Source organism: Arvicanthis niloticus, chromosome 18 (assembly GCF_011762505.2).
Source record: "Arvicanthis niloticus isolate mArvNil1 chromosome 18, mArvNil1.pat.X, whole genome shotgun sequence".
NCBI lineage: Eukaryota > Metazoa > Chordata > Mammalia > Rodentia > Muridae > Arvicanthis > Arvicanthis niloticus.
Window position 1 is genome coordinate 45,189,913 of NC_047675.1, and position 25,899 is coordinate 45,215,811.

The following is a 25,899-nucleotide window of genomic DNA, read 5'->3' on the forward strand; positions in this document are numbered from 1 at the left end:
ACTCTTTGTGTGTCCCTCAACCCTGTAGCACAAAAACCACACTCAAGTCTCACACACAGGCAAATGTTCATTTTGGCATGGAGAGCCCTGGGGCATGAAGTCCGGGCTGGAGTAAGGCAGGCCCTGGTTCAAGTCCTAGCACAGACTGCTGTCTCAGTGCTGTCTGGGGATTCTGACTGCCATCTGTCCACCTGCTGGGAGCACTCGTGAAAGTCCCCGTTTCTCTCTGGGCTTCTGTTCCAATCTCCATCACATGGGAATAATGGATCTCTCTGTGAAAGGTGATCGTGACATTAAGTGTGCAAGAACTGTAGAAGGCATGCATCTAGCACATGCTGAAGTGATTCACGTATGTAAGTGCATGTAGGTGCTTCGTGTATATAAGTACAGAAGGGGCTCAACTATCTCATACATTTGCGTCTTCGTGGCTGCTTCAGGAACTTACTTGACTTTGTGGCCAAGTAAGAACAGAAGGGCCCACCTTCTAGCACCCACAGATCTCTTCAGGGGTCCTGTTCTGGTGAGACCCAGAATCCTTCTGTATCCATCTCCTCAGGTCTAAGCTTCATCTTGGAGCCCACTTGCCCATCTTACCTTCCCATGCTGAGTCTATCCCCTCCCTGGTTTAAAGTCTTTTTCAAAACTGATAGTCAAATTCTCTATGCTTAGGGGACATCAAAATGCAGAGAGAGAGAGAGAGAGAGAGAGAGAGAGAGAGAGAGAGAGAGAGAGAGAGAGAATGAATGAGAATGGGCTGGAGAGAGTGGGAGCATGAAAGCTGGTAGGGAACAGATTCTTTGTTTACCTATTTCCAGCACAACCAGAAGCTCTGGGTGCAGCAAGAGGCATGGGCTGGGTCTTTGACAGTTTTCTTTGGGTAGGATCCTTGACAAGGACCGGAGAGTACCTACCTAGGTGGAGTCATACAAAATGTCAAGCCAGAGGATTACTCCAAAAATTACTTACTTTGTATGGGCATGTGCATTTTCTTGTACACATGTGTGGGGTGCATGTATGTAGATGTGTGGTTCTGGAAGCCAGAAGACACCTCGAGTGTTGGGCGCTACCTACCTGTGTTTTGTTTGTTTGTTCTGGTTTAGTTTTGGAGATAGGATCTCTGGCTGGCCTGGATTTAACTTGTAAGCTGGACTGGTGAATGAGCCAGTCCCAGAGATCCTCCTGTCTCCACCTCCCCGAGATAGGATTACAAGCGTTTTCCCACGGGTTCTGGATATGAACTCAAATTCTCAAAACTTTACCAAATGAGGCATCTTCATTCCTGGGAGCCCTTGTCCAGCATGCAACCTCAAATTTCTCAGCTCCTCGCCTACACTAGATCCGAACCATAGCACTGGAGCCTGCGTGCAGAGCACGGTCCCGGGAAGAGCTGAGATGTCAAGCACTCAGATCAAGAGTAGCGCGTGCGTGCTGAGAAAAGAGGCAAGGAGCTGAGATAATGACTCTCGGAACAGGTGTCAGGATGCCCGCCAAGGGGGCGAGTCAGGTGCCCTGAGGCTACCCGGTTCCTGCGACCTTTGGCAGCACTTGGCCTCTCGCCTGGGAAAGCTGCCTCGCCCCCCCCCGAAGTTCTGCTCTCCGATTGGTCCATGCTCCCGTCCGTCGTGCCGCCTCGACCAATAGAACCGGCGAGGCACCGGAAGCCGGAACCGGAAGTGCAGCAGGGGCAGCTCTCCGGTGGCGTCTCCCGTTAGCAGCTGTTACGGGCTGTCATGAGAGGCTTCGGGCCAGGCTTGAGGTCTGGGCGCCTGCTCCCATTGCGGTACCCGCCGCGGCCTCCGGGGCCTCGGGGACCTAGGCTGTGCAGCGTGCTCACGGCTAGCGCCATGGACGAGCTGCTGCGGCGAGCCGTGCCACCCACGCCGGCCTATGAACTGCGCGAGAAGACGCCGGCGCCCGCCGAGAGCCAGTGCGCCGACTTCGTGAGCTTCTACGGCGGCCTGGCCGAGGCGTCCCAGCGCGCGGAGCTGCTCGGCCGCCTGGCTCAGGGCTTCGGCGTGGACCACGGCCAAGTGGCCGAGCAGAGCGCCGGAGTGCTGCAGGTGCGCCAGCAGTCGCGCGAGGCGGCCGTCCTGCTGCAGGCGGAGGACCGGCTGCGCTACGCGCTCGTGCCGCGGTACCGTGGCCTCTTCCACCACATCAGCCAGCTGGACGGCGGCGTGCGCTTCTTGGTGCAGCTGCGGGCCGATCTGCTGGAGGCGCAGGCCCTCAAACTGGTGGAGGGGCCGCACGTCCGGGTAAGGCCCCGCCCGGGCCACCGCGACCCCGGGGCCACCGCCCCGGGGGCCCTGCCCCATCCCACTTCCCAGGCCCTTATCCAAGCCCCTGCAGCCCTCCAGCCCCACCTCACCGGCCTCAGGTACACAGTGCTTACTGCGCGGTTTATGGCACTATCCTCGGGGTCACTGTCAGGTGTGGCGCCCATTGCGCTTACCCCGAAATAGCTCTGGTTTTAACTGAGCTGTACTTGAACAAGGATGGAACATGGCACTGGGCAAAGTTTGCACACCTCCCGCGAGCGCGGCATTGCCCTAACAGGTTATACGAAATGCACACACATGGCTAGAAGCGAAGGTCACCACCGTCTGGGTCTCTAAAGTCTCCAGCCCTCTTTTTTGCATTCTGACTCTCTAGACAAGAGATTTGATTCCAAATCCAGCCCCAGACGCAGTGGTTCTGAGTTTACTTTTTACTACTTGTGCTAGTCGGCAGCATACCCAGTGATGTCACTCAGCGTGCAGATAGCCGAGGTCTACATGGCTGTGACCAAAAAAAGATTGTCTAGCACTGCTGCCAGCCATTAATATTCGATAAAGGGGGACACCGGTCCTGAGTTTGGTGGACATGATACCACCATTTCAGAAGTCCCCCGCATTCAAAGCCTCATCTACTTTTTCAAACTCAGTGGTGTGATTACATCCTGCCCTGTTTGAGAACTCTAAAACAGGCACGGCCATTCCGTCCTTTTCGTCGTCAACACTATCTCCTTTATGGTGAAGGACATCTCATGCTGAGGTGATAACTGTCCAAGGCCTCAGATACACATCCCTGATCCAGGCTCCTTTGCAATGCCCACCACCATGCTATGCGAGGGTTTTGCTGACTTTCTTCTCATTTTGGTTGCTTAGCCTTGGGTATAGTTAAGGGATTAGTATGAGCAACAGGCAACATCCCATATGACCAGATTTTCCAAGATACCTCATTCATTTCTGAGGCTAAGTGTTACCCCAGAGCTGTAAGCTGTCATCCATACAAGTTTCCGACTGGGGAGCCTGAGGTGTTCATTGGATGTTGCAAAATCTGTCTTAGTTTCTGTGGCACCTCTTTCCAGGCTCTGAGGATGTCTGAGTGGCTGCTCCCTTGTATTCTGAGATGTGGAATGTCCAAAATGTCCCAACAACTATACAGCTGGTTCTTTGAAAACTGGAACTTTGTCCTAAATCTCCTGCATGGTAAAATGATGCCGAGTCCTGGAGATGGGCTCCAGAGAGGCATATGTTTTTGAGGTCAGACTGCTCCATGCTTGACCCCAGGGTTCAGAACTAGAAAAGAGGTCAGGAAGGGCCTGAAAGACTCACGACCAGTCACAAAAGCAAAAACCAGCAGCTCCTGGATAGCTTCTAATGCCCCATCCAGTTCCAGATTGTTTGATTCTGGAAGTTCTTTTTCCAACCAGAGTTCTGGGTGGCTCGTCATGGTCACTGACACTCGAACACTGAGTCTGACTTTGGTGACGAGCTCCCATCTGGCAATCAGAAGCAAGTCATGCCTAGACGTGCATACAGGCTCCCTTGCCTTTTAGCTTGGCTGTCCTTCACGTAAGGGAGAAAGGCAGACACTACCAACTGCTGGCCCCAAGTCATGAGTGATCTTAAACAGATTTGTCTGCAAAGGAGGACTAGCCACAGCCTGACCAATGTCCTTCCACACGATGCTGACAGTGGAGGCCTTGTTTACTTCTCTACCCAGATCTTAGGCTAACTACCATGTTTAACTTACTGTACACAGTTAAGCCTGTCAATTGTTTTGTGTTTCACGTGATTTTATAACATTCATCAGTTAAGTCATTTTGAAAATAGAGGTCTTAGTCCTTTCCCTAGCATTTGTCAGTCAGGATTTGGTATTGTTACCTATCACTAGAAGAGCTGACATCTGGGTATGTACATGCATGTGCTCATGTGTGTGCGGAGGGCAGAGGTCAACCTTGAGTACCATCCTCAGAAGCTGTCTACCTTTTTTTTTTTTTTTTTTTTTTTTTTTTTTTGAGGCAGGGTCTCTCACTGAGACTTGGAACTCACCAGTTAGATTAGGCAGACTGCTCAGTAAGCCCCAGAAATAGTCCTGTCCCACCTTACCAGTGCCAGCTAACAAAGTGCACCACTATGTGGCCTTTTAAAGAGTATGTACCAGTGTTGTGCTTGCATGTATACAGATGCATACAGTGCCTGCAAAGGCCAGAAGAGAGCTTCCGATCCCCTGGAACTGGAATTACAACCAGTTGAAAGCTGCCCTGTGGATGCTGGCACGCAAACTCAGTTCCCCTGCAAGATCAGTCTGCTCTTAACCTTTGAACCATATCTCTGGCAAATTCAGAAGGGTTCAAATTCAGGAAAGTTCTTATTAACTGACTGTGTTATCTCCTCAGCTCTTCACAGTCCCTTTTCAAAGACCATGTTTAGACCATGTTTTAGGATCACAGCACACATGAGTATAAGGTACAGACCTCCCCCCACAAGTCTCCTCTGCCCTATACAGGCACAGACTCCCCATTATTAGCATACCAAGCAGGTACCACTGTTAGGTGTCCTGTGATTTTAGTGTGCAGGCACCTGTATTCACAGGGCTGCTCAGGTGAGGACAAAACTACCACCAGTTTTGCTCACAAGGCTTTAGAGCTGACTGTGTAGACCCCTAGGGCCTTGTTTGTTTGTTTGTTTGTTTGTTTGTTTGAGACAGGGTTTCTCTATGTAGCCCTGGCTATCCTGGAACTAACTTTGTAAGCCAGGCTGACCTCAAGCTGAGAGATCTGCCTGCCTCTGCCTCCAGAGTGGTGGAGTTAAAGGCATGTGCCACTGCTACCTAACTCCCAGGACCTTAAATGCTGTGGTGTTTTTGGAAGTGTCCCAGTTTGCTTTCCTTTGCTGTGACAGAACTTTCTGACCAAAGCAACTTAAGGAGAAAAGTGTTTATTTGGCTTACAGATTACAGACCATCATGGAGGGAAGCCAAGGCAGGATCCTGGATCCAGGAACTGAAGCAGAGACCATGGAGGGATGCTGCTTACTGACTCGGCTACCTTTGTTAATACTACCCAGGTCCAAACAAGAGGTAGCACCATCCACATTGGATTGGACCCTCCTGAGTCAATTATCAGTCCAGAAAACGCCTCCCTCAGGCAGGAGGAGTGCCTCAGTGGAGTTTCCTTCTTCCAAATTGTGTCAGCTTGACAACTGAAGTGAAATAGGACAGGAATGTGCTCACTGTTCAGTGTCCCCAGATCTCAGAGCTACAGGTTGACAGGTAGCCTGACCACCACCCCCCAAGTATTGTCTGGATACTTGGTTTCTGAGCTTGATCCTGAGGTCTCCCATCATGGATTCATGTCTCTGTGTTTTGAGCCCTGGGTGTTGCCATCAAGTGTAACAAATGGCACCCCCCAAACACATGCCGATTCCATGTGTTTCCCAGGACAGAGTAGAAGACGTTCTGAGTGAAGAGATAAGTCTATTCTAGCCATTTGTCTGCTGTGGCGTGGTTGAGATGATGTTTCCATGGGATTCTTGGGCTGTACCATTGAGGTGAGCTGTTCACTGATGCTGGTCTCAGGGAAGTTCCAGGTCAGCTACATAGTAAGAAGCCAGCCTGAGCTACATAAGACCTTGTTTCAAAACACCAAAATGGCACCCCATAGAAAAGAGAACATGAATGGATTATTCAGTATGGGGACTAATATAAAATCCTAACAGCAATGTTACTGTGCCAGGAAAAGCTCCCCTTGGTTACAAGTTAAACAGTGTTGTTTAAAGAAAAATTACCTGCCGAGTTTGAAGGCTTTTTGCTGTGCTTGGCTTGGTGATCTTTCTGGAGATGGGCACTGAGGGCTTTGGGCTTAAAGAGGCACCAGTTCCCATCTGAGCCATCAATGGGGCTTGGGCTCCTGTATGTAGTTTCATCTCTAATATACCCTTTGGTGACCAGGGAGCGGTGTACAAGGTAATACTCAATGCCAGCCAAACAGGGACTCCTAGCAGGAGCTGAGTCTTCAACAGAGGACGATAGCCAGGTTTTGTTCCACCCCTGCATGGTGGCACCTGCCTGAGGCTGTATCTTTGGGTGTATGGGATGGTGCCAAAGGAAGTATCCATTGGGTAGAGTTGGTAGGTTTTGGGGTTTTCTCCACACACTTGCAGCAGCCCATGTGGTTATCAATTACATTCCTTATAGGTAAAAATGCAGTGAAGGGAAGTGTTTAGCAGGTGCAGGCACCAGACCAACGTTGGCGGTTAGAACCCCAGAAGGACTCTGGACAGACAAGTTGGGCATAAGATTCATAGTAAAATTGGAGGTAGTGACCCTCGCCAGCATGCGAGCCAGAGGAGGAAGGAGACTGCCCACCTTCCCACACACAGCCACCATGCTTGGTGCTTGGACAGCCTTTCTGCCTGTTAGCCAGTAGGGTACCTCTTGAGAGCTCTAGCAGTTCTGTGCTGTAAGAAGTTCTATATTAGTTTTGTGCTTTTCTGTGTTAAACCAAAGGTTTTGTTGTTGTTTTGTTTTGTGATAGGGACAGAGATTCCAGTATATCAAGCACCCCTCTCCCGCCCCATGGCCCCGTGAGCTCGAAGGATACCTCTCTGGCTCACCCTTCTTCCCTGGCAGTCACTTCACCTCCCTCCCAGCTCTGGGCTTCTATGCAAGGCAAATCATACTCCAGAGAGGCCACTCTAGAGAGCCAAGCATCTCAGAAGATGCTTTCCATAAAGAAAAGAGCAGCCTCCGTGAGCACTGGGGTTGAATGCACCAAGCAGGCACAGGAGGAAGGCTGACAGTCTAGCAGGGCTCTTGGGGCTCCCAGGCTCCTCTGCTTCTGCTGTGGCTCATAACTGCTGTGTTAGTGAACAGAAAGTACAAAAGATTGTGTTGCTTATTGTCTGTAACCAGGTGATCTGGCCACTTGCCGTGGTCACTTCCCACCGGAACAGCTGTTATAGAACTAGACTTCTCACCTTTAGCCCACATTCCCTACTCTGGTGTCCAACATCACATGTCGCAGCTGTCAGCAGCCCAAAATAGAAGAGGCTTCCAGAGGAGAGGTGTCATCAATGCAGCCAGGGTTCCTGGCTTTTTCCTGCTGTGAGTGTCGCTCATCACACCTGCACAGCCAGCCTGTTCTAGCCCCACAGTGAGGCAGGCGCACAGAGGCAGATCCACAAGCCCCGGAGACTGGGGATGTGTTTGCATTTTAACTAGGGGTAGAGTTAGTGATTCTTAGTTTATGCTTTAAAAATTGAGAGGATCTTAAGACCATGAAGAACTCTCAGAGTATGTAAGGACTTGGTTTGGTTTGGAGACAGGATCTCACTCTGTAGACCAGGCTGGCCTCAAACTGACAGAGACCAAGCTGCTTAAATGCAACTAAATGCTTGCTAAATGCAAGCATCAAAGGTGTGTATCACCTCCAGAACCAACCTTTAAAAAACAAATCATTGTGTATATGTTGTGAGTGCAAATGCACACACCATCAGAAGACAGCCATGGGTATCGGCCCTTGGCTTCCAACTTGCATAAGATAAGTCTGTTGTTCACTACTGTAAATGCGACAGGCCTGCAGGTCCCAGGTACCATCTTGACTCCACCTCGTACCTCTCCTTAGGAGTGCTATGACTGCAGGCACATAGGCCACGTGTCCAGCTTCCACTCGGGTTCTGGAGATCCACTCAGGTCCTCGTACTTGTGGGTGGAGGGTGCTTTATCTGTTGAGCCATCTCTCAGCCAGACCATGAGATTTCATTTAAAAAACAGACAAAAACCTGTCCCGTGTGCCAGTCTCCTGTTCCAGTCACCATTCTCAGCACCTTTCTCCTTCCTGGGTGTCAGCGTGTCAGCCTTGACTAAGGTAGACTTCGCTCTACAGAACCTTTCACTGAGGAGGGAGATGAGATTGGGAGCCTGCCCAGCTTCCACCCAGCACTTTTCCAGCCTTGCCTTCTGTCCCGAGCAGCTCCGTTGAGTTCTCATGCAGCCTGCATGCAGTCACTCCCAGCTGTTTTCACAGTCTCCCATGGGCCTGAGAGCTGTGGGCAGTCCTACCATTCAAAACACCCTTCTTGGTTAAAGCAGGTCCTCTGTCCTGGGTTTGTACTCTCCACCCAGTGAAGCCACACAGGGCAACACTGTGCCTCCTCTGGTCCTGGTACTTAACTACATGAATGAAAATGTCATTTGTATGTAAGTGCTCTTCTGTAGAGCCACTACCCACTCCTTGCCTGCAGCTGCTGCCTAGTCACCTAGATGGGAGACTTCTTACCTTTTATCCAGAGTTAAGACGCAGCGGTGGTGGCACACACCTTTAATCCCAGCACTTGGGAGGCAGAGGCAGGCGGATTTCTGAGTTCGAGGCCAGCCTGGTCTACAGAGTGAGTTCCAGGACAGCCAGAGAAACCCTGTATCCAAAAAAAAAAACCAAAAAAGAGTTAAGATGCATTGTAAAGTTTTCCTAGCTGTGATAAAACTAATCTTCATAGATGCAAATCACACCTGTATTGAGCCTTACAGGGTATGGGAAAGGTCACCTTGGTGCTAGCTGCCCCAGGATGTTTACCATTCTGTCTGTCAGAGTAGAATTTACCTGTGAGTAATAGGCCCAGAGTACCGAGGTCTGTATAGCAAGAAGTCAGTCACTCAGGGCAAAGTCTGGGAGGAAGCAGCCCCGGGCTGGCCTGGTATCCTGAACTGGGGGCTTACTATTAGGCCCTGAAAACTGTCACAGTCATCACCTGGTCCAAAGTGTCTGCTCCAAAGTCATCCATCCTAGTAACTCAACTCAGAGTGGAAGAGACGAGAAAAGGGTCAGCAAAAGCCATGTCCCCAATGTCGTTTAAGGCTCCCAACGCCATTTCAGGACTGCTCTGCATAGAGCTGATTGGCTGAAGTCAGGCACATGATCACTGCCATATGCAGTACAGACTTGATTCTACAGCCATGAGCCTAGCTGGATGTGGACTACAGGACATCGGGATATGGAAGTATGTGTCTTGGAGTGGTTAGATGGACTACTGGGTGGACACCTGCTTCTCTGAGGCCTGCCTTCCTCTCTTGCCTAGGAAATGAATGGAGTGCTTAAGAGCATGTTGTCCGAGTGGTTCTCCTCGGGCTTCCTGAACTTGGAGCGGGTTACCTGGCACTCACCCTGTGAGGTGCTTCAGAAGATCAGTGAGTGAGTATGGCAGCTGTCACCAACATGGCTTTGTCACCTGATACTTGAACACACTGAATGTGTAGGTGCTGGGCTATTATCACAGGAAGGGTAGAGATTGGGGTGTACACCAGGAAGACCCTAACCAGTCTATTAGTTACCTAAGGTCTTACACCCTGTCATTTAAAGCAAATGGCCCCATCACCAAAACTGTAGGGACTAGTTAGAGCGAGCATTGGCATGAGTGAGTGGTCAGTGCTCTCTCATCCAGTTGTAATGCTCTCAGCATAATCAGAGCCTGCCCAAGGGTTCAGAGCAGCGCCTGCCCTGTCGTCCTGCCCACATCCCATCCTGGCCCACAGAGTCGAAGGCTGGAAAGCATCCTGGGATGGAAACCTTGCCAGTGTCTACTGTTCCTCTCCACGCTGGCAGCAGGAGTGTGTGGGATGAGGCTCGAGACTGTAACCACTAGTGTCGGCAGCATGGATGTCTGCTTTCAAACTGTAGGGACCCAAAGACACTGATTGGTGACAGAACATTCCAGGAAGCTTGCATGAAACTGATGCATATGTGCACCTGAGAGCCCCACCAAGTCCTCGAAAACAAGTGTTGAATTGGGCAGCACATGCCTGTGATCCCAGTATTTGGAAGGCTGAGGCAGGAGGATCATCAAAAGTTCAAGGTCAGCCTAAGTTATAGCATCAGACTAGCCAGGACTGTAGAGCAAAAACCTGTCTCGGAACAGACAGATGAGAGTTAGGATGCAGAACAGCCATCGCTAATGTGGATAGGAATGAGCACTTGTCGGTTTGTAGTTCTCCATCTGTTTCATCTCTGCATTGCTTGCTCAGGTGTGAGGCTGTGCACCCTGTGAAGAACTGGATGGACATGAAGCGGCGTGTGGGGCCGTACCGGAGATGTTACTTCTTCTCCCACTGCTCCACCCCCGGGGAACCCCTGGTGGTTCTGCATGTCGCTCTGACTGGTGACATTCCCAACAACATCCAGGTACTTAGGAGTGGTCCTTTGAGGACAACATGGGCCTATCATTGTGGGGTGCATGGGTGCATGCGTGTGTACATGCGTGCACACCTACATATGGAACAGTGAGTGTGTGGAAGTCAGAGGACAGCTTGTGAGGTTTGAGTCTCTCCTTCTACATGGGTCCTAGGGATTGAATTCAGGTCATAGGGTTTGGCAGCAAGTGCCTTTACCCGCTGAGCCTCTGACCCACTGTCTTTTTTTTTTTTTTTTTTTTTTTTTTTTTTTTTTTTTTTTTTTTGGTGTTTTGTTTGTTTGTTTTCAAATAGGCCTCATTATGTAGCCCTGGCTACCCTGAAACTTATGTAGACCAGGCTAGCTTTGAACTCACAGAGATCTGCCTGCTTCTGCCTCCCAAGTGCTGGGATTAAAGTCCAAAGTAACCATGCCCAGCTTCTAAGTGTATTTTAGTTGGTGGGGGTTTTTTTTAGTGTAATTTTATCTCTTTTTAAGAGAGTCTGCTTTAACCTCTCAGGGATACTTGGGCTGTGTAGGTAAAATCTCCTGGTGTGTAGTTAAAGACAAGCACTCTCCTGCCTGGAGATTTTGTATTGAGAAGAGCTGATGTTTATAAACAGGACCCTGTGTGATGGAAGAGGGAGGCAGGGCACGTGTGCTGTGGCATTTGAGAGGCAGCTTGACAGCTGAGCGATGGACTTGATTCCCTGTGCTGCTGCTGCTGCTGCTGCAGACTGGGAGCTGATGAGGAGCCGAAGTCGTGAGGACTTGACCGGCCCCTTCCTGTGGAAGCTGGTCCCTGCAGGCTTCCGGCAGGAAGGTATGGACAAGCATGGACACTTGGGCCAGTGGGCCAGTGGCCACTCTACATGACCTACAGGCAGATGAGTGGAGTGAGGAGAGAGAGAGGAGAGTTCCTGGAGAGGGGTTTGTTCAGTGCTGGAAGATGTGGGGAGGAGTGGCGGTCTGGATGGGCACGACAGAGGTAAATGATAATGAGGCCTCATGAGATAGGCTCCCCAGCCTCAGCTCCCCAGCTGAGGAGCTCAGAGGATGGGCATCAGGCAGATTGATACTTGTTCTTGATGAGCAGAGACAAAGTCCCTCTAAGTTGTCCTGTGTAAAGGAGTCAGCAGGCCACCGAGCTGGCATGGGACCAGCGTTGCTGGTGCTTCTTTTGGGGCAGATTGGCATGTGTGTTAAAGTGCAGGATGTATTTCTTTTTATCTGAAAACTTGGCTCTTGAGGGTATTTCCAGCCCTGAGAACCCAAATGGTCATGCATGCAGCTCATGTGTAGAACTGGAAGGCAACACCCACATGTGCGTGGCCTTCAGAGAGGAGCTCCAGGAATCCTGACCTGCACAGCCTATGTACTGGAATGTCACTGTGGGTTTAGGTTTTGCATGGAAGGCCAACCTTGATTTCTGGAGGATTGGACTCCAAGCTCCAGAAGCACGTGTGTGGCACAGCCTCGTTTGTGATCGTCATAGCACATGTTGAGCCTGTTCCATGCTCTTCAGGCCACAGAACACCTTAGTAGTAGGTCTCATCTTAGGCAGCGCTGAAGCTGAAGGGGCCTCAGTCACTTGCCTGTGACTTTAGAACAGAACACAGTACAGAAGGAGGGTGCCATCAGGGGCTCGGGGCCGAGCAGCCCTGCTCCAGGGATCACAGGCTGGCAGGCAAGTGGTATAAACCTGTTTGTTCATCCAAGACAAGCTGTGCCTGCTTCAGCAGCAAGAGTATCACCTGCTAGTCCAGTGTCAGGGTCTAGCCTCGACACAGGATTTGTATTCTCACCTGGAAGCAGGGATATCTGGAAGGTGCTTAAGAAACACACATAGACAACATTTTCGGGTACAAGCTGACAGACAAGTTTCAAGGCTTGAGGTTATTCTGTATCTCTTCCTCCCCTCCCCCCTCAGCTAGAGACTTGCGCACTTTCACTCTCTCCATGGGCTAGAGGTTGTGTTCTCTCGTTCACTCCCTCTCACGCACACTCTTCTACACCTCCATGTGCTCTCCTTTTACTCACACACCTCACACACATACACCTCACACACACCTCACACACATACACCTCACACACACTTGACACACACCTCACACACACACTTGACACACACCTCACACACATACACCTCACACACACTCTTCACACATACCTCACACACATACACGTCACACACACTTGACACACACCTCACACACATACACCTCACACTCTTCACACATACCTCACACACACACACACCTCACACACACTTCACACACACACTCTTCACACACACCTCACACACACACTCTTTACACCTCACACACACACACTTGACACATCTCACACACATACACCTCACACAACTCACATACCTCGCACACACACCTCATACACATACACTCTTCACACACACCTCACACACACACCTCACACACACACCTGACACTTACACTTGACACATACACTTGACACATACCTCACACACTCACACACCTCACACACCTCACACACACTCCTCACATTCTTTCTTGTCTTTAACTTGCCCCAGTCTTTTATTGTTATTCCAAAAGCAGGTAGGAAAAAACAAACATTGTATAATCATTACCAGATCAACTTCAGAACAATACCTACATCTCACAGAGAATTAAAAATTACAATTATCCTCCAACGTTTTAAGCTTCCCCTATTTCCCTTCAGAACAATACCTACATCTCACAGAGATTTAAGAATTACAATTATCCTCCAAAGTTTTAAGCTTACCCTATTTCCCTTCAGAACAATACCTACATCTCACAGAGATTTAAGAATTACAATTATCCTCCAAAGTTTTAAGCTTACCCTATTTCCAGGCCCATGACCAAAATAATAATTGTAAAATTATCATCATTTAAACTCTAACTTTTGACTTATTTATACTTCAGGGCTCAAAGGTCTGAGGTCAGCTATATGTTATTTTCCTGTAAAGCTCTAATGATAAATGACATGGACAAAGCTGTCAGGCAGTGGCCAAAAAGAGTCACGTTAACCCTTGACTCAGCAGTTCTGCTAGCTTCTGCTTCTGTGCACTGCACACAATGACTCAATAGCTTTTCCCTTTCTAAATTAAAGCATCCCGTGTTTGTGTTCTCTTATTCCATGGTTGTGTCTCTTACACAAATACTTTTCATAGTTTTAGTAAATTCTTTTACTTTTTAGTAATGGGCCCTGTATGAATCTAACAGTACATGGTTCTGTTTCATTTTCTAATAATCCCTTTAAACTTTCTTTTCAAGTTAAACATTAATCAGACACTACCATTGTGCAGTTATCACATTGTTTCTAAGATGAGAGCACACAGCACGCACCTGGGCCATTGGGAGGGACTGTGCTGTGCCCCTGTACCTCAATTTTTGATTAAGAATGATTACATCAAGGAACATCTAGTTTCACAGAATTTACCAGAACAAAAGGAGAAAGAAATAGAAAGTCAGATATAATAAAATAATTATGCACACCAAGGCCAACTGAAAAGCAGTCACACACAAATGAAACCTATCCAGCTGTTGTCCAGGGCTAAGGTCAGGAGAAATGGGAACACTTTTACAAATGAGCTGCCTGCAGGCTTCTGACATGTCACCAGGCCTGCTGCATGTAGTTCCTTATTTCTGATGGCAGGTCTCCTAGAAAGATGTGTCTCCTACCTCTCAGGGACCCATAAGCCATCTATGTCATGGTATGCTGTCCCCAGTAGTCCAGTGTCATGAAATGATCTTCAGAGTATCAGCTTAAAACTCTGTAGTGACCTGGGCAGTGGTGGCATGCTCCTTTAATTCCAGCACTCGTGAAGCAGAAACAACAGAGGTCTGTGAGTTCAAGTCCAGCCTGGTCTACAGAGAGGGTTCCAGGACAGGGTGGGCTACACATGAAAACCCTGTCTCAAACAAAATAAAACAGGAAAGAAAAAGATACACCACACATTTAGTAAAAATTGGGAACCAATAAAGTTGATGCCACTAAGAGACTTCACACAGAAGTCAGTTCTTAGCTTGCTATGTGTAGGTGTCTGTGAATGTTTTTATTAGAAAAAATAAGGATAGCACATGAGGCTAAAGAGATGCATAGAAAGTCTTTTAGAGGGTGCAGTTTGAGAAAGAAAACTTATATGGACTGCCTGTGGCCTTCTGGAACAGAAGTACAAGCTGAGCAAGGGGGTAGATGACAGTGGGCAGAGGACCGGGCTCTTAAACAGAATTAAAGAAATCCCATGTAAGCCATTAGCCTTGACCAAGGCTCAGTGTGCAGAGCAGCTTACTCCAGCCGTGCCTGCGAAGACCAAAGGTGCTGCTGTTGAGCAGAGCCGGCATGGGCTCCAAATGGCAGGCAGAGTGAGAGGTGGTCACCTCCAGAGTTTTCAGAACAGATGGCTGAACCTGAGCCACCAAGAGAGCAGGAGCAGGGACTAAATTCTCCTGCAGTACTTTGGTGCCATGGTACTTGTGATTGTGACAGGGTGGCCGTCAGTGTGAACAGTGCACATGAGCCTGTCTGATGTCGCTGTCGGTGTTTTCCAGAGCATTGTGAAGGAGGGCCCTCCATCTGAGACAGAGGAGAGGAGCAGGATCACTGCGGCCATCTTCTACTCCATCAGCCTGACCCAGCAGGGCCTGCAGGGGGTGGAGCTCGGGACCTTCCTCATAAAGCGAGTGGTTAAGGAGCTGCAGGTGAGCACACTGGAGCGGCACCCCAGCCCTGAGGGTCATTGTCATGGTGGCAGGTGAGCCCCCACCTCTCTGGGCACACAGGATGAAGACCGGGGGGGGGTTGTTGGGGGGGGGGATCGGAAGGAAGGGAAGGAGCTAGAGCTAGAACCGCATCAGGTGCTGCTGGGCCAGGCCAGGAGCCAGAAGAGCAGCTGTGGGCACAGCATGGCGCTGGCTGTCAGTATGCATATGTTAGGAGGGTGTGAGCTGTGTGGAGACACTTTGCCTGGGTTTTGCCCTGCACTCCTTTCGCACACATCTGGGCACATGTTAGCATGGGCACCCATCACTCTCTGATGTGCCAGTCTATGTAATACAGATGACCGTCCTCCCCATCATGCTATGCCAGACCCTCCCTCCCTCCCCACAGCCTTCACAGCCTTGTGAGGGGAGTTTCCAGGTTAGACTAGGCAACATAAGGATCTGATTCCCTATTCTTTGCTGCCTGGGAGGGACACTAGTTAGGGTCTTAGTTAGGGTTTATTGCTGTTAAGAGACACAGTGACCACAACTCTAATAAAGGGAAACATTTAATTGAGGATGGCTTACAGTTCAGAGGTTCAGTCCATTACTGTCATGGTGGGAACTTGGTGGCATGTGGCAGGTACAGTGCTAGAGAAGAAGCTGAGATTTACATCTTGATCCACAGCGACATACTTCTTCCTACAAGGCCACAACTTCTAATAGTGCCACTCCTGGGCCAAGCCTTCAAACACGTGTGTCTATGGGCCATTCCTAGTCAGACCGTCATGGACACATCACATGTCCTAAGACAGAAAAGCTGCAGTTTGCCCTGGGCACAGCTCTGCCAGCAGCCTCATGGGGAGCAGGTGGCCACAGTGACGAGTCGTAACTCACTGCTGAGAGCGGCTCTGCCAGCTGCCCCCTCCGGCCTGTTGTTGTGCTCAGGCACAGTACATGGTGGCAGCCAGATGCTCCCTTGCTTGCGTTACTGGCTCAAAGTAGTGACTGGATTTGATCATGGAGAGAGGCGCCCTGTCACTGAGCTACAGCCACAGTTCCTGTCCCCGTTCTACCCATTTTAATGTTTTACTTTGAGATAGAGTCTCTCAAAGTTTTTCAGGCTTACAACCCTCTTCTCTCAGCTCCAAAGTGGCTGGGATGACAGGCATGTGCCAACCAGATTCAGAGAACTTGGTATTCTGGGAGTCTGCTCTATCACCATTCTAACTAACTCCATCCCCCAGAGAGAGTGAAAACACACCCTGTCTCTCTTTCGTCTGCTGATGGTGGTAAAGTGTGCTGAAGGGAGAGGAGACACAAGACAAGGAAGTCAGAGAGTGAGCCAGATCTAAGGTTCTGGGTGATCCACCCAAGACCGTTCATGGACAGAGCTAGAAGCTTGACCCAGAAGTCACCTGTGGCCACTTCCTGGTACTCATTTGTGAGCCAGAAAGTCCCTTCAAGTTCCCTCCTCTGAAAGCTGGCAGAAGCCAGTACCCTTCTGCACCAAGGGCTCAGTCACCAGGGTTTCCAGGCAGCACACTCAAGAGCCCCAAAGCCAGTGAGGAGACGGTGGGAAGCCACGGCCCATCTCTCTGTGCTGCTCTGTTGACTCTAGATGGTGAGTAGACCATGTATAGCAAAAGTCACATACAGCATGGAAAACACACCTCAGCTGTGGAGTAAAGGGAGAGGCCAAAGGCACCATGAGGTGCCAACTCAGCTGTGGTCTCACAGAGATGGGATTTTCCCATAGTGAACTTACTATGTGTATAGCCGAGGAGTGTGCATGCTTGAAGACCATCTGTGAGTTCTCTGTGTAATTTGTATAGCCCTGATTAAGCTGTGCCCTCTGGTAACACATTTTTGCCTGACCCTGATGTGCCCTCCACTGACCAGTCATGAGTCACTGGACATCTGTGTATCAAGCATCAGAAGCCGGCTCTCTGGTTATGAGCAAGCTGCCCACTGCTGACCACTGTTGTGGCGATGGTGTGGCTGGAGATACCAGTTATAGGCTGATGTTGGGGGTGCAAGATGCCTCCCGGCCTTGACAGTCGCCAGAGTCCTCATGAATGTGGTTTGAAGGAACATACAGCGATGCCGTCAGCTGGCCCTGCTGCCTGCAGCAGCACACATAGGCTGTGTTGGGAGTGTTCCCATGTGTCTCACCCCTCTGACCATGTGTTCTCTGCCTTCCCTCCTTCGCCTACCTGCTGTGCAGAAGGAGTTTCCTCATCTGGGGGCCTTTTCAAGCCTGTCACCTATACCTGGATTCACCAAGTGGCTGCTGGGTCTTCTGAATGTGCAGGGAAAGGAGCATGGGAGGAACGAGCTATTCACAGACTCAGAGTGCAAAGAAATCTCAGCGGTCACGGGTGACCCCGTTCATGAGAGCCTCAAGGGCTTCCTGAGCAGCGGTGAATGGGTGAAGTCAGAGAAGCTGGCGCAGGCACTGCAGGGGCCACTGATGAGGCTGTGTGCCTGGTACCTGTATGGTGAGAAGCACCGAGGCTATGCCCTCAACCCAGTGGCCAACTTCCATCTGCAGAATGGGGCTGTGATGTGGCGTATCAACTGGATGGCTGACAGCAGCCTCAAAGGCCTCACCAGCTCATGCGGCCTTATGGTCAACTACCGCTACTTCCTGGAGGAGACAGCCCCCAACAGCATCTCCTACCTGGGCTCCAAGAACATCAAAGCTTCTGAGCAGATCCTCAGCCTGGTAGCCCAGTTCCAGAACAACAGCAAACTCTAGGAACATCCATCCTTCCCAAAGCTTGGGCCCCTTCTCAGAAAGGAGGCTGTGTTCTGATAGGCCAGGTCTACTCACCACAGGAGCCTTCTCAGGGAAGCCACAGCTGTGCTGTGTCCTCTGACCTCAGCAGGCACTCAGGAGGTCACACCTCAGGTGTCACTGTGCTGGCCAACTTACTGCTGGTGGTATGGTACACGTGCCCTGGGGATGTCACTGTGCTTCTCCAGAAGCCCTTGCTGCTGTCCACAGCCTGTGCCTTCAGAAAGCTCTACAGATGCAACCACAGGCCGCCCAAAGCCCAGAGCTTTTGGAGTATGAAGAGACAGTCATGGTCTATTTGGGAGAGGGCTACGGTCTGAGCTGTGGCTGCTACCACAGCTTAAAACTCAGACTTGGGAGAGTTTGGGGCATGCACAGGGTATGCTCAGCACCCCAGGGCTGCTGCTGCTTGAGGCCAGAGTTGGTTTTAAATGAGATTCCAGTTCATAATGAACTGAACAGTAAAGAACAAATCTGTTCTGTAAATATTAAACATGATTGTTCACTGCACGCCTTTCCTCGAGTGTACTTCACTGTGTACTTCTCTTCAAGATTAGAGTCCCAGCAAGGCTCACGCTCAGCTCGGAAATGTCCATGGTGTCATGTTCCTCAGCCAGCTCACTGGGGACAGTGTGATGAGACCATAGGTACTGGATAAGGTGTGGAGGAGAGGTATGTATGTGTGTGTGTGACCTGGCCTGCACTGCCCCCACGTTTGGGCGCCAGGTGACCAGGGCCCATGTGGGTCAGTCAACAGGGTCTACAAGAGAGAGAGAGAGTGGGGATGGAGGAGCAAAAGACGCAAAGAATGGAGATAAGACAGGGTGTCTGATCAAGTTCCGTTTATTGAAAGAAAATCATGAGTATACAAGCACAAGCAGGGGAGTGCAGCTGAAGACTATGACGTGTGCCCTGTAGCTGTGGACACTAAACAACAAAACGATATGTCTGAGAAAAACAAGATGTTTATCAGAGTGTGCTCAGCTCTTGTGGGCTGCTGAAAAACAAGTCTCTTGTCAGGGTATATGGCCAGAGATGGCTGCAAAGATGATAGCCCCTTTCTGCTAGGACTTGGCTCCCAACATGTGTGTGTGTGTCTCAGCATGTCTATACAGCTGTAAGAAGGGCTTGGATACACTTGGGTTGTATTGGCGGTATGCTTGTGACTAGGGGCAGGTGCAGTGAGTGTATCTGTGTATGTGTCCACACTCGAACATGGCATCTGTGAGCGTATCACACATCAGCAGGCACATGCTGCTGCTCTTGGTTGGACATGCTTGTCCCCTTGTCTTCTCTAATAGCATCTTCTCGACCTTCCCAGAGTGGCCTCCCTAGGTTGACTGGACTCCATGGCCCCAGGCTCAACACTGGCCTAGGTAGAAGTGTCAACAGAAAACAGCTTTCACCTCAAAGGGTGAGAATTAAACACTGTTTCTACTTGAGCCAAATGTGTCTATGGCCCAAGGAACATGGCTTCAGGTTGCCTGAATACACCACCACCGTGAAAGTGTGTGTGGATTCATTATAGAGCTGAGTCATAAAGCACTTCCAGGCACACCCAGCAGTGCAGGGACCTGAGGAGAGGCTCCAGGGGCTGGTGCCACTCTTGCCTTTTGATCAGTGGGAGCTGGTGGTTTGTTATAAAGCATTTTAGGGCAAGACAACTCGTGGGCAACAAAGTTATCCGAACCTGAATCCAGGACCTACCTAATAGAAAGAATCCGCTCCCACAAGTTGTCCCCTGACCTCCACACGTGTGCCATGACATACACACCCTGTCCCTGACCTCCACACGTGTGCCATGACATACACACCCTGTCCCTGACCTCCACACGTGTGCCATGACATACACACCCTGTCCCCTGACCTCCACACATGTGCCATAGCACACATGCAAAAGAAATAAGAAATAAAAAATATAATGATATTTTTTAATACGTTTTAAAGGTGGATAGTCACAAGGCTACTAGGTCAACCCCAGGATTGTGTTGAACATGCTACGGTCAGACTAAAGGCAAGGATAGTTTGTCTCTGATAGTTTTCCACAATCCGGAAGTCCAGTTGCTCTGCCTTGTTAAGTCTTTAACACTGCGTGGCTTTTCTTGGTTTAGCTTCAGCTTACAGAAATAGGCCTCTGTAGCACTCAGAACCTCTGGCAAACAGCAGATCTTGCTGCAGAGGGCTCTTGGGGGCAGCTGGGAGTAGATGCTAGGGGCATCTCGTCTGCATCAGCTCTGCATTAGCTCTGCATCAGCTCTGCATCAGCTCGCTGACCACCTTTCAAAGTGTGTCCCTAGAGCCCTTCCACCCTGGTCCTCACCTGCCACCAGCACTCCAGTCACTGCCCAAACCTCAGCTTTCCTTTGATGTGTATTCTTGGTACTGGATGTCTTCTGGCCTGTTCACATCCCACCATGGCCCTAACCTAACCTTGGAGGAGCACATGTGGAGCTCGGTCCTTACTAAGACCTGTCACAGGAAGCTCTTGCTGACACTAAAGGGGAAACACAAAGGAGACTTCTCCATAATCACACTTCCCTTCTTAGTCACTGGACCGCATCCCACATCCCCGGACATTTTGTGGTGGAAAACGCACCCTCGGTACGGCCACTTCCATCCTGAGTGATGTTCCTAGCGTGCCTCCCACCCAGGGCTTTAGGGAAGCTAAATGAGGGTTGGCAGGAATGCAGGGGCTGGAGTTAACACAGCACCTATGTAGACAGCTCTGGCCCCTTCCCCGGCTAGCTGGTCCTGGAGGCTCTGTGCTCCCCATCGCCATCAGGTGGCACTGCTGCTGCGGTGCGCGTGCCTTTTCCAAAGGGTGTCTAAGAGTGGGGTTTGGTTTTGAGCTTCTCCTTCTCATTGGAAAACAATTACCCAGACCCACATCGGCCCACACAGACCAACCCCAGGTTTCTAGAAGACTGAGCTAGTGAGAGGCACAGAGCTGAGAAGGAATCAGAGCTGGGTGGGGGGTGGAGCTGAAAGGGACTGCAGAACTGTGGAAGAGCAGAAACTAGGGGCTCCTGGAGCTGGGGATACAGCGCTGGGGGCCGGCAGCTGCCACTTCCCCTCCTCCCAAAGCTCCTTGGCTCTTCCAACGCTGGTCTGCTTCACCAACAGTGGCCATCTACACGTTTCAGAGGATCCCTCTCCCCGTCTCTCTCCCCCTCTTCCCCTCTTCCCCTCTTCCCCACTCTCTCCCTCTTTCCCCCTCTCCCCACTCTCTCCCCTCCCTCTCCCCTTTCCCCCCTCCTTCTCCCCTCTCCCTCTCCCCCTTTCCCCTTCTCTCCACCCTCCCTCCCCCTCTCCCATCTTCCCCTCTACTCCTCTCTCCCCCTCTACCCTCTCTACCCCCTCCCTCTCCCCTCTTCCTCTTCCCCTCTACCCCTTTCTCCCCCTTTCCCCCTCTCTCCCTCTCTCTTCCCCTCTCCCCCTCTCTCCCCCTCTTCCCCTCTACCACTCTCTCCCCCTCTCCCCCCTCAACCCCTCCTTCTCCCCTCTCCTTCCCCTCTCCCCCTCTTCCCCTCTCTCCCCCTCCCCCTCTCCCCCTCCTGTCTCTTCCCCTCTCTCCCCCTCTCCCCATCTGTCTTTCCCCCTCTCTCCCCCTCTCCCCTTCTGTACCTCTTTCCCCCCCTCCCCATCTCTCTCCCCCTCTCCCCTCTCCCCCCTCCCCCTCCCTCCCCCTTTCTTCTCTCCCCTCTCCCTCTTCCCTCCTCTTCTATGCACAGATCTCATTCAGGCTGACTGAACAGCATGTTCAGGCCTGAGCTGGGGTCACAGACACAAATCCAAGTGCACTAGTGGCCAGGTTCCTGGCATCAGCCTTGGGTGGTCATAGTTAGGGTTTTCACATCACCACTGAGCATAAGGATTAAGTATTTCATGTCCTTGGATATAATCTAAGTCTGAAAAATAGGTGATTAAAAACCTATTAATTTATTTGTGTATTAATAAATTCTTGTTGCTTTTTCTCTCAGAAAGGAGTGGTGATAGAAAATTTGGCTCAGTGGCTAAAGTCCCTGCAGTGTAAAGATGAGGGCCTGAATTTGGATCCCCCAACCCACATAAAAGTGTGGCATGATGACACACACCTGTAACCCTAGCACTGGGGAGGCAGAGACCCCAGGATTCCCTGTAGCTCACCAGTCAGCTGCCTAGCCAGTCAGTAAGCTCAGAGAGAGCTCAGAAGATAAAGTGGAGGACAGTAGTAAAAGATGCTGGTAAACTTCCGGCCTGCGTGCACACGTGGTGCGTCATTGCTCACCGACAAGGGCAGCGTAACTACACACAGTAGAAAACATACGAAGCATCACATCGCCAACAGAGGCAGACCCCTGAGTGCTTCTGAGTGGAAGGGCTTGGAGTGAAGCCTAGGCAGGCTCAAGAGGAAATGCGGAAATGCGCCTGTGGCCAGCAGGACCCTTGGCAGAAGCCCAGAAGATAACGGAACAGAGCAGGCTGTCCCATCCGTGCGACTTGTGGACTTGTGGATGACGTGGGTCTCGGCTTTACCTCAGCCAGATCTCACTGGCCTCCAAGGAGCCTTTGGACAAAGCCATATCCACTATCTGTGAATCTTGCAACCTGTGGAGATACGTCACAGCCTGGCCCAAGTTTGCAGCTTTGTGGTTTTAAGGGAGAGACACCAGAGTATATTTTATTAGAACTCCGCCATGGGTCCTGTTGCATTCATTTTCCAGGGAGTCTTTTGTTTGTTTTTAATAAATCAGGAGCAAGAATTTCCAGTGACTTGTCTCTTCTGTTTGCTTACGTGATTGGTGTGCTTTGTGTTTTATTACATTTATCTTTCTATCTGTGCATGTGTGGGGGCGCTCAGATGCCATGGCATCCATGTGGACGTTGGAGGACAACAGACAGAAGTCAGTTGTCTCCTACCATGTGGGTCCCAGGGATAGAAATCAGGTGGCGAGCCTTGGCTGTGCCATCTTGTGAGCCCTGATGTGCTTGCTCGCTGCCTGTCCTTTTGTGCACATTTTCTGGTGCATCCTAGCTGGTCCATGTCCTCACCCACAGGAGAAATTTGTAGGAAGAAACATTAACTACATTTAACTTTACTTATTTAATGTCGGTTAGCCAGACATTAACTAACTTCTGTCAACTTGTGGTTTAACTTTGCCCTTTGAAATCTACAGTACTTTTGTAATAGGCAGAGTACAAGTCAAGCCCAGCTTTTCCTGTGCTTGAAAGCATTTTAATAAAATATAGCTCTGATGCAAGTGGCCCTCAATAACACATGAACAAAGGTTCATTTACTCCATAGAAGATATATTTTTCCAGAAGGTGTGCATACAAGAGCAGATGTCATCCAGTTTAATATTCTTATCCTAGAGCTGGGCATAGTGTGGATATCCAGGTAGTACTTGTTGGTGTGGGCATGAACGGGCTGTCTTGATCTTCCTCGTGGAAGAACTAGTTACAGGTCGTATTGTATGTGTATTCAGGGAGAGAGCACACACAGGCTATCAAATAGTGTGCTCCCTGTGGGTCCTTAGATACCAGGATGCAGATGAAGAAGAAGAAAACCTACCATTTTTTTTTTCTAACCTCTAGATGAGAAAATCAGTGTTTTTGCAATCATAAAAACATGACAATTTTTAAGAAGGTTTTAATTATAGTTTCAGTTGCTGGGAGAGCGTGCAAAGCATAGACGTGGTAGTCCGAGGACTCCTTATGGAAGTCACTTCTCTCCTTCCACCATGCAGGCCCCCAGGATTGAACTCAGGCCTTCAGGTATGGATGACGTATCTTCACCACTGAGCCTTCTCACCAGCATGTGCGCTTCTCCCAGGACAGAGAGGGCCAGACAGACTCCATCCACAGCCAGCTTCACGAGGCCCTGAGTTTAATGTTCTTAGTCTTGAGAGCACAGACATGGACTTAGAGGAGATGGGCTGGTTATAGCACCCGAAGGACCACTGTAGCCGCACTGCCTGGTCCCCATCCCTCTTCTTGGGCAGTGCCTGGGCTGGTGGCTCATGCTTCTCTGAGTCCTATTGGCTCTGGAGTGAACTGAGTTCTTGCCTCTTTCACAGGGCTCCATCCCTGGAGAAGAGTTACCACCATCCTTACCCTATCCAGGCCCAGGGAAACCTGAACAGCCCGGGATCAGCAGGCCTGGTATGTAGGGGCTGTGCTCCTTCAGCCCAGAGTGCTCCTCTCCATGGCCAGCGGTGCTCCTGATGTCCTCCTAGGACAGCTCCTTTGTTCACTGCAAATCTAAAGTGTCCTTAGGGGCAGCACCTTGGACATGCAGTAGGCCTGTGCCAGGTCAACCTAGAGGCAGTCACCACAGCAGCCTGGGGTCCCTGCCTGTGCCAGATGGTAGGGTAGAGTCCTGGTGATTTCCCTCTCTCAGGGAAGGTCTCACTGGAGTCCTGCAGGCCATAGCGGTGTCCTTTGGCTCCAGTGCACACCCCCTGCCCCAGCCTGCCAGGGTGGGTGACTCTCCAAATCCCCTTCCCTGGAGTCCTATAGGTAGCTTGCAGGCTGTCACACTGGAACCTCCTCTTCCCAGCTCCTCCCCCTGCTAGCTGGAGCCCAGGCACCTCAGAAAACACTAGTAAACGGTCTTCCTCACAAGCCATTGCTAGGCACGGCAGCCACACAGCAGCCTGTGTCGTGCTGCCAGAGGTGCCCTGGCACCCACAAGAACAGGCTTCTCCCTACAGACGCTGCTTTGTCAGCCCCACAGCAGCCTGGTGGAAGTGTGGAAAGAGAAGGCCTTCTCCCTCTCAGGGAAGACCCAGGTGCTCAGCCGATGCCTGTCCCCAACCCCTCACTCCCAGACTCCCCAGGCCTCAGGGAGGCTAAGAACCCCAAGACAGCACACTGCAGGAGAGCAGATCCTGCCAGGCCAGATGATGCCTCAGCCTCTGAGAACACTTCCCCCAGGCCACTTCCCAACCAACCCCCCCACCCCCCCACCCCCCACCCCCGCTAGCAGCCCTCCCACACTCCACTCTCCCTCCTCCCCATCCTCCCTCCTCTCCCATCTGGTCCTACTTCTCCCCTCCTCTGTCACTCCTCCTGCCCTTCCTCTCCCTCCTCCCATCTTCTCTACACCTTACCTCATCCCAGCTCTCTTCCTCAAACTTCTCCCCCCACCTTCTCTCATACCCTCCCTCTGCCCAACTCCATTCCCACACACTCTTCCTCTCTCCACCTCCTCACACACCCACCCTCCTCCCTTCTCTTTCATATCCTCCCTCCTCCATCCTCTCCCACCCTCTCCCCTTCCCACCTCTTCTCCCACACCCTCCCTCCTCCCTTTTCTTTCACACCCTCCCTCTCCCTCCTCCTCTTTCACTCTCCCTTTTCTTCTACACCCTCCCTCCTCTTCCACACACACCTTCCTCCCTCTTCCAACCTTCCCCTCTCCCTCCCCTCCCATACCCTCCCCTCCTATACTTTCCCTTTCTCTCCTCCTCTCCCATACCCTCCCTCTCCCTCCTCCCCTCCCATACCTTCCCTCTCCCTCCTCCTCTACCACATTCTCCCTCTCCCTCCTCCCCTCCCATACCTTCCCTCTCCCTCCTCCTCTACCACATTCTCCCTCTCCCTCCTCCCCTCCCATACCCTCCCTCTCCCTCCTCCTCTCCCACATTCTCCCTCTCCCTCCTCCTCTCCCATACCCTCCCTCTCCCTCCTCTCCCATACCCTCCCTCTCCCTCCTCCTCTCCCACATTCTCCCTCTCCCTCCCCTCCTACACCCTCCTTCTCCCTCATCCTCTCTCACACCCTGCCTCCTTCCTTCTCCCTCCTCCCCTCTCACACTCCCTCCTCCCTCCTCTCCCACATTCTTCTTCCTCCCTCCTCTATCCTGTCTCCTTTGTCCTCCCACTTCCCCCTCCTCATGTCCTTTTCCTTTCCCCTCCCTTTTCTCCTCCCCATCTTCCCCCTCCTCCCCATCTTCCCCCTCCTCCCCAAATTCCCCCTCCTCCCCA

At 51.0% G+C, this 25,899-nt stretch overlaps 1 protein-coding gene across 1 annotated transcript; it reads left to right on the forward strand.

The window, feature by feature from the left end:
* Positions 1–1,668: 1,668 nt before the first annotated feature.
* On the forward strand, positions 1,669–18,442 carry Mlycd (malonyl-CoA decarboxylase). Its single transcript, XM_034523034.2, has 5 exons — positions 1,669–2,255; positions 9,342–9,454; positions 10,285–10,441; positions 14,983–15,132; positions 17,360–18,442. Exons 1-5 carry the CDS (start codon positions 1,731–1,733, stop codon positions 17,891–17,893), a joined length of 1,479 nt encoding a protein of 492 aa, XP_034378925.1. The 5' UTR covers positions 1,669–1,730; the 3' UTR covers positions 17,894–18,442.
* The last annotated feature ends 7,457 nt before the right edge of the window (positions 18,443–25,899 follow it).